The sequence below is a fragment of the Eucalyptus grandis genome, chromosome 7 (genome assembly GCF_016545825.1).
Source record: "Eucalyptus grandis isolate ANBG69807.140 chromosome 7, ASM1654582v1, whole genome shotgun sequence".
Taxonomy (NCBI): Eukaryota; Viridiplantae; Streptophyta; class Magnoliopsida; order Myrtales; family Myrtaceae; genus Eucalyptus; species Eucalyptus grandis.
Genome location: NC_052618.1, coordinates 53,374,154 through 53,387,468, shown reverse-complemented (window position 1 = coordinate 53,387,468; position 13,315 = coordinate 53,374,154). Strand labels below are relative to the sequence as shown.

General features: G+C 41.4%; 2 protein-coding genes across 2 annotated transcripts; one reads left to right on the top strand and one right to left on the bottom strand.

Moving 5' to 3' along the window:
- Positions 1-400: 400 nt before the first annotated feature.
- LOC104454217 (ribosome biogenesis protein erb1) lies at positions 401-4,813 on the top strand. The gene is made up of 7 exons (XM_010069004.3): positions 401-522; positions 740-832; positions 1,601-1,663; positions 1,745-1,792; positions 1,904-1,957; positions 4,220-4,274; positions 4,435-4,813. The coding sequence occupies exons 2-7, from the start codon at positions 749-751 to the stop codon at positions 4,476-4,478; spliced, it is 348 nt and encodes a 115-aa protein (XP_010067306.2). The 5' UTR covers positions 401-522; positions 740-748; the 3' UTR covers positions 4,479-4,813.
- Positions 4,814-8,993: 4,180 nt separating this feature from the next.
- Positions 8,994-12,837, bottom strand: LOC104454218 (auxin response factor 18). The gene is made up of 4 exons (XM_010069005.3): positions 12,404-12,837; positions 10,850-12,010; positions 9,373-10,271; positions 8,994-9,247 (listed from the first exon to the last, which is right to left on the bottom strand). The coding sequence occupies exons 2-4, from the start codon at positions 11,966-11,968 to the stop codon at positions 9,187-9,189; spliced, it is 2,079 nt and encodes a 692-aa protein (XP_010067307.2). The 5' UTR covers positions 11,969-12,010; positions 12,404-12,837; the 3' UTR covers positions 8,994-9,186.
- Positions 12,838-13,315: the final 478 nt, after the last annotated feature.

Genomic DNA, 13,315 nt, shown 5'->3' with positions numbered 1-13,315 from the left:
AAATGATCATCTATAAATATGAATGAACAAACAATATTTTCATTGTCTATGCAAAAATGTTTAAGATATAAATTGTCCAATAATGAAAATAATTTTCATTAGATAATTATTTCGAGCAATACAAGAAATTTTTTTTTTAAATAAATCCGGAAAATTTATATTTTTTTATTTAGACTAATAAAATAATTCTTCAAATCGTTTATTTTTTATGAAACAAATGGTTTGTTTTCTTATTTTCCTTATTTTTGAGAAATAAGTGAAGAGTACCAATTTGGAAATGCAATGACACGCTCCTGCCTCGGAGGTCCATTAGAAAGGCCCATTGGGCCCAGTCCTCCGACCCGTTTCCTCAGGCCTTGTGGGCCCATATCTGAAATAATTATTTCCTTTTTTATTTCCCATCTCTAAATCGTCACCATACCTGTCCGATCTCTCTCTCTCTCTCTCTCTCTCTCTCTCTTCTGCAACTCGATTTTGGATCACCGTCGCAAGTGCAAGGAGGCTTGAATTGAATTTCCTCAGGTAAATTCGCGAGCTCACGCCATCATTTCCCGCCGATTCCCTTTGTGTTTCCGATAATCAAGTCTCCGACGCTCGCCGATGGAACCAATCGAGCTGGAAACAATGAACGGGGACGGGATCGTTTCCAGATCGAGCGGAATCGGTTCTTCCTTCCCCGCTAGTTGTGATCCGTGACGTGATTTTGAGCTGATTTCGCTGAATCGACATTGGTGACCAGGTGGGGAAAATGGAGGACGGGAAGGAGCAGGAGCGTCCGAGCGCGAATGCTCCGGCGGATTCCGAGAAATCGGTGCCTTCGTCCCAGGAGGAGGTCGGATATGATTTACCTAACTCCTTTGCGTGCTCGAATTCTCGCGGATTGACCTTGAGCTGCGCTCGTTTTACTGTTGTAGTTCGGTTTTGACGAGAACGATTGTGCTTCGGAGCTCATCGAGTTTGTTTCTGGATTTACACATGTCTGCCTGCTTTGATTGTGTTAGCCGGTGGAACCGATGTGAACTTGAGATTCGTGCTTTGGCTGGACGTTTTCTTATAAACATGCTTATTTATATGTGTATACGATGTGCATTTACTTGTCTATTTAGCTGAAAATGTTGCTGACTTGTTGCAGAAAGTCCTTGGCGTTCGGAGTAATTGTTTATTTGCTATTTGCTTGTAGATATCTAAGAAGGATGTTATCTATTGATTACTTATAGGATTATTTGCTGATTGCTTAATGCATCAATCATTCTACTGAAGTTTTTGAGGAAGCAACAGAATAGAAACAGGTGCACTTGTGCAAGTATATAAATGAATCTCTCTTTCTGATCATGTTATTACTGATGATACGGTTCTAAAATAAAGTTTCTGAAGTTTGTAAGTTATTATGACTACGTCAACTGATGGGCTTATAGGACAATCAATTTGGACATCCATTCCAATCGTACAAGAAAAAAAAATTCTTTTACTTTAACACGTGAAATTATTAGTTGTTTCTTCGCTTCTTTAGAAAATGCCTAAGCATCGCCAAATCCAGTAACTTACCTCTGCTCTAGTTTCTAAATATGTGTGATCAGTGCATATTTGTTTTACACTTCAGGAAGCAGTTATTAAGAAAAAGTATGGAGGAATAATGCCCAAAAAACCACCACTCATTTCTAAGGTATTTATGGTCTTATAGTGATGGTTTCCAATAGATGCTGGTCTTTCGTGGGCTTTACTTAAAATTTGACTCTGTTGCCAGGACCATGAACGTGCTTATTTTGATTCTGCTGATTGGGCATTGGGAAAGGTATTTAAATTTGATGATATCCGTCCCTAACTCATTTTTTGTGGTTCAAAACTTGAATATGGAGTTGAGCTATCTTAGTAGTATTTGCCAATGGACTTTTGATTATTACAGCAAGGTGGTGAGAAGCCAAAAGGCCCTCTTGAAGCTCTTCGTCCTAAGTTGCAGGTAATCTTCGAGCTGGCTTTTTGCTTAATCAAAATCTTGCGATTGATGCATTTTAACTTTTTCGTAACCCAAAACATCTGAAACTTTCACAATGTACATATGTCGGTACGTAGGTTGGAGTATAGTTTTTTCATAATTTTTTATCCTAAATTTAGGCAGGAAAGCAAAAAAGTTATTTTTTGATTTTGAAAAAAATATAAACAGACATGCGCATAATTTCTTGTTTAACTGGTTAGGGAGCTGCACTAATGTGACTGCTGTATGGATCTGATGGGCTTAATTATTATTTTGTCACTAAAAAACTTTAGGAGGCCAGCCATGCAGTTTCTAAGTGCATATTGCATAATTTAGTTGATGGTCAAAAATGTTTTTCTATCTTTGTGCACTTTAGAGCTGTGACTTTTCTTTCCATTTTTGCCATTTTTGAGGATCTATTAGCCATGAATGGCAAGTAACTAAGGTTGGAAATTACTCAGGCAAAAGCAGTTTGGGTTAGGAATGGACTTAATGGGAATGTTCATGAGTATAACAGCACGATATACCAGTAGATATCATGGTGGGTCATATTTCAAACACTCAAGAAACTAGTGTTGTAGCAAAAAGCTGATTAAGAAAAAGCCTTCTCACATATACTCATATGTACTTATCTTGTGTACAATTGCAAACTAATATGAAGTTCCGGACCTGACTTCAAGGGTTTGCAAGAACTGAACCTTTTTGTGCAGCTTCATGGCTTAATTATATGGAGTGTTAGAGAAACTATTTTTTATACTACCTATTTTCTAATTTTGCAAAAGGAAACTGGCAATGGATTTGACAAGATATCTGTTTTATTTTATCTCCTTGATACCTGTTAGTAGTCTAGAAATTTTGATGCCCTGAAATTGGTTTATTGTTGAGTGCTTAAAACCTTTTCTTTTAAATGTTAGTGACGAATGGTACTTGAAACTATCAGTAGACGATCAAATTTGATGAATGAGATTTTACATGCCAAAGTTTTGTTTCTAACACCACTCTAGAAATGATAGTTTTGGATTTGTAACATCCGGCACTGTTATCACTGGGTAACTCACCGAGCATATGAGATTTGTACCATAGCTTTCATATTATTCTTGTTCTTTTTTACCTCGTGTTATTCCTACATTTGGACAACATTCGTTTTGCTAGGGTGTGTGTCCTTTACAGTTACTCTTCCCCTCCTCCATATTCCCTAGTGGTATTTTTGTGGTTTGCTTGAACAAGAGAGAGGTTTTGTCCTTTCTGTTCTTTGGAACAAGATATCCTGATCTCAATAAACATCTGAGAAATGTTGTCAATTAAGAAAGGTGAGTTGGTCAAGCTAACATAGTCAGTGACATAATTTTTAATCTCTGTAAAAGGAAAAGCTTCTCATCAGACCACGAGTGAACGGAAACAATCAATGCCGTGCGACTTATGGGTGGAAGTCGGGACTTTAGGTGTTTTCAAACATTGTTAATCCTCTTGGTTTGAGTCATGCAAGTACTTCGACTTTCCTAGAATTGCTCATCTAAATTCACTTTCAGCCTATCTATCTGTCACCCTTATGGTCCTAGCTTCTAGTAGGCCTCAATGTGACGGCTAATAAATTTCTACAGTTCCTTAAGTGGTGGATTGATTCCCTTGCCAATTTGGGCTATGCTAGCTGTGGAAGTACCAAAGATAGTTAAGATCTAATTAGGTGAGAGGGAGATCATGCCCATGATATCTTAGACAACCCACCACTGTAGCTCAAAACTACTGGGTCTTGGGGGAAAAGATAATGCAGGAGAAGTCGTTGAGTAAATTTGATGAATCAGTTCCAGCACTAGTTTTAAGTGCCAACTCTCAAGGGAGGGAAATAACTTTACATTTACAAATTCTATTCTTCATTTTGATTGGGATGATTAAAGAAATTATTGGAAAAAAAAATGGCTTGTCTGTGTTATTTGGTTAACATCAGGACTATTCAATTGTAAATTCTCCTCTAGACATGATAAGGGACCATCATCTCCTCTCTAGAATCACATACGTGGACCAAGGCTAATTTAGGATGAGTATCTCAACGTGCAGTGGGGCTGCACGCCTGTTGTGCGCCCAACAGGCATGTCCTTGTAATTGAGGTTGTCACTTGTTGGAGCTCAATTAGCATGCGTCAGTTGCATTATCATGCGGTCTTTGCCCTAATGCGCATGCCTTTAATTCTTTTTAAGTCTGCTTTTTCTAACATGGTTCTCATGGATTGTCTATGTTCCTTCTTCCCAGCCAACACAGCAGCAAACACGATACCGAAAATCTCCTTATGCTCCTTCTGGTGAAGGTAAGCCTGCTTATTAACGTTACCACCCCAAAACATCTTATTAACTCCCTTTGTTGAGAACTGCATAAGTGCATATCTCCACAGTCACTCAGGTAACTCCATATCATTTTCTTTCAGCTTATGTGATAGAAACTAAATCACTGCAATGTTCTTTCTTTAGACGGTGGAAATGCTCCAACCGAGGAAGCGACTCCCCATGAATGAGAGGCTGCTTGTGAGGACTGTATCACTTGCTATTTGACGTGTATGCAGTGCTTCCAGCAGTAAAAATGGGAGGGTGATGATTTGGTGTTAGCTAAGGAAGAAGAGAGAGAGAGAGAGAGAGAGAGAATTGATATAGACTGCATTTCTGCATTTGAATTTTCCTGTTTTGGCGCTTCTAGATTTCATGATTGAAAACAGTTCTATTGCGAGTTAAGGACTGATTGACATTGGAAAAAGAAGAAAACGGGAGATTTATATTGGGAGTTTATTATGAGCTTCGTGCCACGTCTTGTATGATGATATTAAAATTTCAGTCATCTCTCTTGTTTATTCTAGCGTGATGAATTGGAAACAAAGTAGGCCATAAAACGAAAGCAGATGGTTTCAGGCTTTCAGCTGAAGGCCCTTTGAATTCTGCACCGCAGTATCTGGAGACAAATTGAGCATGACTCTGCATCCTTGATTGGCTTGTTCAGCAGTTCTCTCCAATAGATGGAGCACTTTCCCGGTTGTGTTTCCTTTGTCCCTTCGAGAAGGGTAATGTCCACGGGCTCAGTAGCTCAAAGAGTCGCCGCGTCTTTACATGGTCCTTCGACTTTTGTAAGATCTCTGTTTGGGCCCTCATTTCACCTCGACTCTTTTTTTGGGTCCAAACATGTTGGAATTAGTCTTGTTAAACATGGGCGCCTCATTTCGTTTATTGCCATCAACTATCTACTTTTCCCCGGTTTTTGGCCTGAGGTGAAATATTCTTGTTTTAGCTAGTCACAAATCAAGCTTCAAAAATTGATCCTCTCCAATAACAAATTAAGAGAACGGGAATAGGAAGGGTCAATGTCAACCAAACCCAAACAGCTAGCCATGGCGAAAAAGTCGTGGGATTACTGTAGATACAACTTACAAGGGTCACGCAGAGCATGCTCGTGCATCTTAATCACCAAAGAACAGAAATGAGAAAACTATCCAGGACATCCCGACTATTAGTCTCCCACTGAACCGTGGAAAAAGTCTCAAATACTGGTGGACTCCTGCTTAATATTATTCTCATTAACTTCTTCATCTGCTGTCTCTGAAGTTTCGTCAAGTATCAATACTACCCCACAATTGTACGTTCAATCAAAGCTAAATCTAGAGGTATTATTCTTGATTATCGTTATAATATTACTATATATCACAAGGATCTTGTTAACGAGTATTTTTAGCGTAATTGTTAGATAAAATTTTTGAAAATGTATTTTGATGTTCAATGCATTGATTGGACATAGCTCGAAAAAAGTGATATTGAAAAGTACGATATTTTCTTTAATGGGTATTTCATCCCAAATTTAAGGATGCCCAGTGTACAATCAATGCGATGAGGAAACGGGGAAAACAAAACGAGGACTGACTCACACACGTGACGAGCAAAAAGTTGGCCTTGCCTTGCTCTTGCAAGTTTGCAACGCAAGTGCAATCCCCACAATTTTCAAATACGATTATATCCAAGTTATAAAAAAAAAAGAGGGACAGGGGAATCAGAAGACAGACTGTAATCATTCCGATTCATGATCCGTTTTTACGTTGGAGCTGGATTAAGTTGACTGATGTATGGATCTGTATACCCTGGCATTCTTGGATCTCGGTCCCCCCCTTCCTTATCGCTTATCAGCAACCTAAATCTTAAACCTCCTCAGAGCGACATCGCACCACGAAACGATGGAAGTTCAACCCTGCCTCCTAGGTTTTGCTACCCCTCCCCCTTTCTTCCCACCGAAAAAAAAACAAAAAACAAAACGTCAAGGGCAGTTCTTTCAACAAGAAGAAAAAATGAAAAAAAGTCAACCCAATGTCCCAAAAGCAGAGAAAGTCCCGGCCTTTGAGACGGCGCGTTTACTGTTGCTTGACATTATTTTTTGCTCATGTGACCCCCCTCCCAATGTCAAATTTCTATTCATTTTCTTTTTAACCTTATGTTTCTTAGCTGGTTTCTGATTGACCTCTTCTTCCTGGGGTTATCACCACAAACTAAGACCCGTCTCGCGCTACAATCCGGTCGTACTCATTCGTTCTCTTCTCGACCCGCTTGCGGTCGTGGCACCTGTGCATCCGTGCACTGTACCTATCTGCAACGCAACAATCCGCCAAAAGAACCAAATTCGAACCGATGGGAAACCTTCCCGTGCGTGCGTTGATGTTAGTCGGGAGTCACATGTGAGTTCTGATGAAAAACCGCATCAAGACAATCTCGGACGATACACAAAGTCCGCGACCCCGCATGGGAACTGCCAATTGGGTAATTCATTTTCGTTGGGTACGTGGAACTTGGAGGGACACAGCTGCGCCTGTCTAATCCTTTTCCCTTCTTGTTCTCTTTCTTCTCTTCGTTGGGAAGAGAGAGAGAGAGAGAGACTTTGCTTGTTGTCGAAGGGAAGAGAAGGCGTGTGGATCAGGAACAGAACAGAGGGTTTCCTAGACTCACGAATCTTGGTCGGCCTCATGTCATGTCAAGCTCGCTCTCTCTCTCTCTCTGCTATTGGGAGTGTCCTAAGGCCTAGGCAAAACCAAACCCTAGTTGACTAATCTTCGATTACACATGGATTCCCACGTAATTTGGTATTCGATATATAAAGAATGGAGGGACCGGCCCAAATCCCACGAATGATATAAATGTTGCCCCCACGAATTGCGCCGTACAGCAACCATAGAAAAAGGAGAGGAAGAAGCAAGAAAAGTCGAAGCAAGCACACGAGTGCGCCTTGGGATTGGGACGGGTTGAACGTGTTGGAAGCTTGCCGTCTTAGATGCCTTCTTGCGTGCCACCCTCCACTCGATGCCATTGTCACACCCCAACCTTCACATCTCTCCATGTCGCTGCCTCTTTTTTTAATTGGATACGACTTTCTTCAAGAATTGAGTTACGGAAAATTCACGACAAAAAGGTTCGATTTTGAAGATATTAACTGTACGTAGTACGTACTGTAAAAAGAAATGCAGGGTATTGGAAATTTTTAACATTTTCTTCATTGCTTGTTACCCGTTGACAAGATAATTTTGAGAAATCTCATCACCGTTGTACTTACCAAACTTTCCTAGTTAAAAATAGTCTGAAGGAATTCTCTGAAATTGTAAGAAGATGAATATGTTCTCTGAACAATAAGATGAATATCATCCGAAGCCATTTTCCAAATAATATCAACAGAGTTTGAATCCTAAAATTGATGACTACATAAAAATATCAGCAAAGTCTAAATTATCAAAATAATCATAATTTAAAATATAAACGATATAAATCTAAATATCAAGTTTATTAAATGAAAATATCTCTCTCTCAGAGTAATTTACAGTTTGAACATGATTCCGTTTGTGGATGCTTCTTGTTTCAGGAAACCAAAACAGGAAATCCCTTTGAATAATGGGAAAACATGGAAGATAAGAAGCTGTCATTTGACTAACCTCTGCCCTAACATAGGATCTATAACCCCAAACCCTATAAACAATTGTAAGTTTAAGCTGTAGTGCTCAACAAAGTGCACCTTCTTTGGGATTTTGACTTTGTTTACTCGTTTCGTCACAGCCCCATTAAATATTTAACACCAGCTTTCCTTACGACCCGGCTTCCTTGGTCCTCCCTCCCTGTCATAATCTCACCAGAAATCTGCAAAATCAATGTGATTTTTATATATTTTTTATCTCTCAATCTTTTTCACTCTCTAAAGTGGAATCTGAATCTCATTTCTACTTCCTTCTCGTTTATTAATCTTTTATTCCACTCCTTTTCTGAAGGAACCTCTTTGTCAATGTTGTATTTTCCTTCGCTGCTAAACAGCGCTCTTTTTGTCAACTCAGCAGGTAAGAACTTGAGCATAGTTTTAGGACAATAATTCTCAGTCCCACGTGCAACTCTTGGTTCCTTAAAATTGACAAGTGACGATGACCTTGCTGATCATGATACTTAACAGTTTCTTTCAATATGGCTTGTGCAAAAGAGAGAACAAAGTCAAGTGGTTGCATCCACTGAGTTGAAACTTCTGCAAGCCTAATAGTTTTGCAATGTCATGCACACTGTACTGGCTGAATGCATTCTACAGATGGATGAATAGTTGCAAAAGATTGCAGAGGAGCTCGCGCGCGAGAGAGAGAGAGAGAGAGAGATTTTCCCAGCACATGATCACAATGATTTTCCAATGGGCATAAATAATGCAGATCAAAATGCAATCTTTTCCTCACATGGGCAATATGATTGTTTGAAGTATAACGACTTCCAGATGGGTGCATGAAGTTGACTTGACAAACAGAAAAGCGAGAAAGAAAACCAAAAAGTTGCACCGCCACAAGCAAAAAGATGCATAAATTAACTTTAGACCAAGATTAAGTTTCCCACATGAGCAAGATGGGTTTCTGACCTAATCTTGCTTAAAGTATCATTAGATTCTGCTATGTTGTTTGAGCTTTGCGTATGCCCTGATAAGCTCGCATTGACGGTGGGTGCGTGTAATTCAAGAAAAGAGGGATTACAGAAAAGAGCAAGGAAACAGAGGCGCCAGGAAGCCATTGATAATTCTAATTGAACAACTTACTAAATAAAGCTGCATTAATTACTTCTCTAATAATATCCAAAGTAAAAGACGGATTATGTGGGTCTTTCACACATATCCAAAAGCAGAAGAAGATGAAGAGAACAATCTCAAAATTCATCTGTACATTTAGTGGCTCGTCATAAGCTATCTCTCTAAATCTTCATAGCATAACCCGCCGGAATTGTTAGTCTCTTTGCTGTCTTCAGGAAGTCACTGCAATACAAAGCAATTCGGAAACATTAAATCAAATGAAGAAGACGCGAGAGGAAAGAAGGATCCAACAAGAACCACCAAAAATAAGTAAGATTAAGATGGTAAGAAAAAGTAAACTAATTTACCTGAAGGGTTCATCACCAGCATTCTTAATAGCACCGGCAGCATCTGAGTAGAGGACTTTACTGAGCCTCTCTGAGCCGTTTATGCCGAACATGTCCCTGAGATTTCTATACAGCTCATCATATGAACCAAGGACCGACAGGTCTAGAGTTCGACCCACATTTTCCGACTCCATGAACACCTTGCAGTGACCAGTCCCCAAGTCGAGGTCAGATGCCCGGTCTCGTCTAATGCCGGTGAATCCATCATCAGAAGAGCTCTCCACCGTGCCATTGTAATACAACACGTTGTTGCGGGACCCCTCAGAGGAATTCGACATCCTCTCCTGATTCCCCTCTGATGAACATCTTCCAGTTGTGTCCCCAGAGCTACTCTCAGAGTTCTGCTGATCGACGAGAATCAGTTGACCAAAGAGTAAAATGTGGGGTGACTTCTTTTCGAAATTCTCCTTTGAGGAGTTTTCCGAAGTTCCCATCCTTAGCAAGCACGAAATGCTATTGTTGTTATCCTCCGGCGCACCAAAGAAGGCGCCACGTGAAAATCTGGTAGATACTGAAGTGTGATTCAGGGGGTGGGACCCCACCGGAAACAAACCCGAGTGCAGTTGATTAAGACGGAGGTCCGATGAAGATCTTAGGAATTGAGCATGCCTGGCTCCCTGTATGCCTGCGGGAATGTTATCCGGGATAAAACGTAAAGGGCTGTTTGGTCCAAGGGGGTTGCTTGGAAAGGGCGGGACCGGAATCTGGTCGAGTATGGGAAAGTTTGGCGGTGTCCTTAACTTCTTTCTCGGGGGTGAAAAATGTGAGAGATGGATAGAGGGCATGTTCGACACCAACTCTACTAGCCATGGACTGACACTCTTCACATTTTGGAGTAGATCTGGTTCATCCCAAGAAACCTGCACAGTAAACGCATGAACCAGTTTTTAGTAAACATGACCATATGACGATTGCAACATTGGATAAAAAATGTCTGGAATGAGCCGTCCTAAGAAAAATGATGGATCCTAGATCCAGTTATATCGAAATGTCGACTGCTTATCTGATTCAAAATTGAAGTTGAAGAGAACAAGGGTTCGTTAGGCGGTCAAGGAGTGAAGCACTAAACCTAAGCTTGAGACTTAATGATGTAACACCGATTAATGACACGATGTTCCATTTCTCCTTCATTTTCCCCGAGGAAAGATAATGACCAGAGACACATTATTCTAACTATGCAGATATAGCAGATGAAGGCATTTCTTGCCAAAGTCATCAGATGCAACTAGCAGATCGAAGTGGAGCAAGCATTCATACAGAAAGCAACGCTCGAGAATTTACCATTTCAAGTGAAAGCATACTGAATCAGAAAAGGGTGCGTTAAAACCAAGGGTGCGTTAAAACCGAGGGAAACAACAAGAAGCAATGCACCAAAGACTAATTGAAATTTCAGAACTATAACTCTCTATGAGTGTGCCAAAACAATGTTAAGAGATACCTGTAGAATTCGCCATGGAGAACTAGGCCAATGAATCGGGTCAGCGACCTGTACAGATGATATAGTCCCCATGAACCAGCTAATTCGAGAAGCGTCCTCTGTCTCAAACGGCATCTTGAACCTCATTCCTGAGCACCACTGGACCTGCATTGCTGTGCTAACAGAGGACGCCCTCACGAAAAACTCTGGAGTACCAGCGCGAGGATAATACACCACCTCAAATGGCTGTCCTTTCGCTGCCAGAGTCGCTGCCTGCAATACAGATTCTCCTGTCACTTTCCTCCTGAATTCCCCACCACAACCTTTCTGCATCAAATTACTCCCCTCTTCCCTTGCGAACATCGAGTATCCTCCGAAATTCCCAGATGCAGAGTTCCATCCACAAGCATTGTCATTCCCACCTATGCCGATCCCCCGCTTCGCGCGGCGTATCCCGACACAGAGATCCCCGTTCTCTGCTCTCAGGAACACAATTGAATCACCAGCTACGAGCTTCTTCTGGTTCACGAAATTCCCCCAACCCGTGGTCAAAAGATGGCGACGTGGGGTTCCTCTGTATATGTGCCGGAATTTCCAGCTCTCTCCGTGCACATCCTTGGCCACTATCGTCTGAACTGGAGGTTCAGCCGAGTAATCCAAGCGAGGGAATATCGTCTCTGCACAATACCGCGGTACAGAGAACCCCCCGCCGTTATTCGCGTCCGACTGCGTTAACGTCTTAGCAAAAGACGCCACCTTTTCTAAGTTCTCCGTCCCATCTTTTCCTAGAGAACCATCATCATCTAGGTGATGATACTCGTCGCTTCTCATGGGCATAAGGGTTATTTTGGCGTAAACCTCGTCATTTTCAGGATCGGCCATGTACTTTATGGCGGCAAGCCTGCAAAGAATGAGAGGGGGGATTTGGGAGGTCCCGAAATCGACGGTCCCTTGCGCGTGCTCGGCATGGCCTTGAGGGAAGTAAAAGACCTTCGAGTTCACCGGTGGCATTTGAACCATGCCACCGGCACAGGCGTGCCATAGTTGAGAGTCCAAGCACTTTTGTGGGTTCCTCTTCAGCGATTCTTTTCTTGAATCCATGACTGAAATCATGAAGCGATCGAGGGCAAGCTCAACCATACAAATATCCTTCTTCGCCTCCGGATCTTAGAGAAGAATATTCTGCGGTTGCAAATACAATTATATGAGTTCACATGATTTACCAACAAACCAATCAGCAATGAAACAGAGCCCTCGCGCACATTGCAGACGAAAAATTCGGCAATAATTGACCAGATAGGAAAATCGAACACGGATGCTCTCATCAAGCAGAGTTCTCATAAATTAACCAGAGAGCCACAATTTTCAGTTCATAAATGCATAAAAAGAAGGCATCTGCTTGAATTGAAACTCCATTTTTCGAACGAATTTTACAGAACAGAGTAGAATCAGAGCCGCTGAGTTCACACCCTCTCAGCTTTCTCACCGACCAAAGAAGCAGCAATCAGAATCATCCCGAAACACCTCCGAAAAACGAAAAACGACAGTGAGGGAAAAAGAAAAAAGGTGTCTTGCCTTTCTTTCAAATCCAAGAACCAGAGCAATTCCGACTTTGAGACGAACAGGACAATCCTCACTCCGCCCCAAAGGTCGGAAACCGAAGGAAAAAGGCGAATCCCAGAAGCTAAAAAGAAACTCCAAAACTGTTTTCTTGAGGCCAAGAAAAGCCAGAGACTCGTAAAGCTCAATCCTTTGCGAGGAAAAATGGCAAGAGAGAAGGGTAACCTTGCTAGAGAGAGAGAGAGAGAGAGAAGGAGAGGCTGTGTGGCTCCTGTCCGGTTGAAGTGTAGACAATCAAGAGGCTTTTTAAGCGGTTGAGGAAAGTGTAACAGCCCAAAAGAAAAAGCGGTTTAGAGAAGAGAAAGAGGAGAGAGAGAGAGAGAGAGAGACAACACAGCACTGTACTCTCTTCACACGCACCCCACCTATACACCTGAAGCTTCCTTGCCGACCAGACTGTTACAATTTGACAGGGAGAGCAAAACAAATGTATATATAAACACAGATTTAATCTGCAGATTAAAATATTGTTTGTCTTAGTCGTTGGTGTCAAGTGTGCGTGGTTTATATCTTGTTTCTTGATGCTTCGATCCATGTTGGTTGCATGACCCCGAAGGAAAAAGCCAAATCAGGGTGATTTTCGCTCATCGATTTCTCCTTCCCTTCCCCCTCGCTCCTTGACAAACCCACTGAACATGATTCTAGACACCCGAACCAAACATTGCACCAACCCACCACCAAGTTCTTTTTTTTCTTTTTTTGCAAGATTCATTTCCAGCTTAGTTCTAATTGAATGGCGTATCAAAGGCGTGTCTTTCTTGGTGCTTAGGATGTCCTGAAAATTAATCCTTTTCCCCCTCTTTTTTCCTTTGAGAATTTCTACGCACAGGTGGGAAACTGAGATCGACCCAAAAAAAAAAAAGGAAA

Excerpts from the sequence above, each read along its gene's own strand:
- LOC104454217 (XM_010069004.3), top strand. The coding sequence starts at position 749 with ATGGAGGACGGGAAGGAGCAGGAGCGTCCGAGCGCGAATGCTCCGGCG. Across the intron at positions 1,664-1,744 it reads AACCACCACTCATTTCTAAG|GACCATGAACGTGCTTATTT; the intron begins GTATTTATGGTC and ends CTCTGTTGCCAG. Across the intron at positions 4,275-4,434 it reads TTATGCTCCTTCTGGTGAAG|ACGGTGGAAATGCTCCAACC; the intron begins GTAAGCCTGCTT and ends TTCTTTCTTTAG.
- LOC104454218 (XM_010069005.3), bottom strand. The coding sequence starts at position 11,968 with ATGGTTGAGCTTGCCCTCGATCGCTTCATGATTTCAGTCATGGATTCA. Across the intron at positions 10,272-10,849 it reads CTCCATGGCGAATTCTACAG|GTTTCTTGGGATGAACCAGA; the intron begins GTATCTCTTAAC and ends TTTACTGTGCAG. Across the intron at positions 9,248-9,372 it reads GCTGGTGATGAACCCTTCAG|TGACTTCCTGAAGACAGCAA; the intron begins GTAAATTAGTTT and ends TTTGTATTGCAG.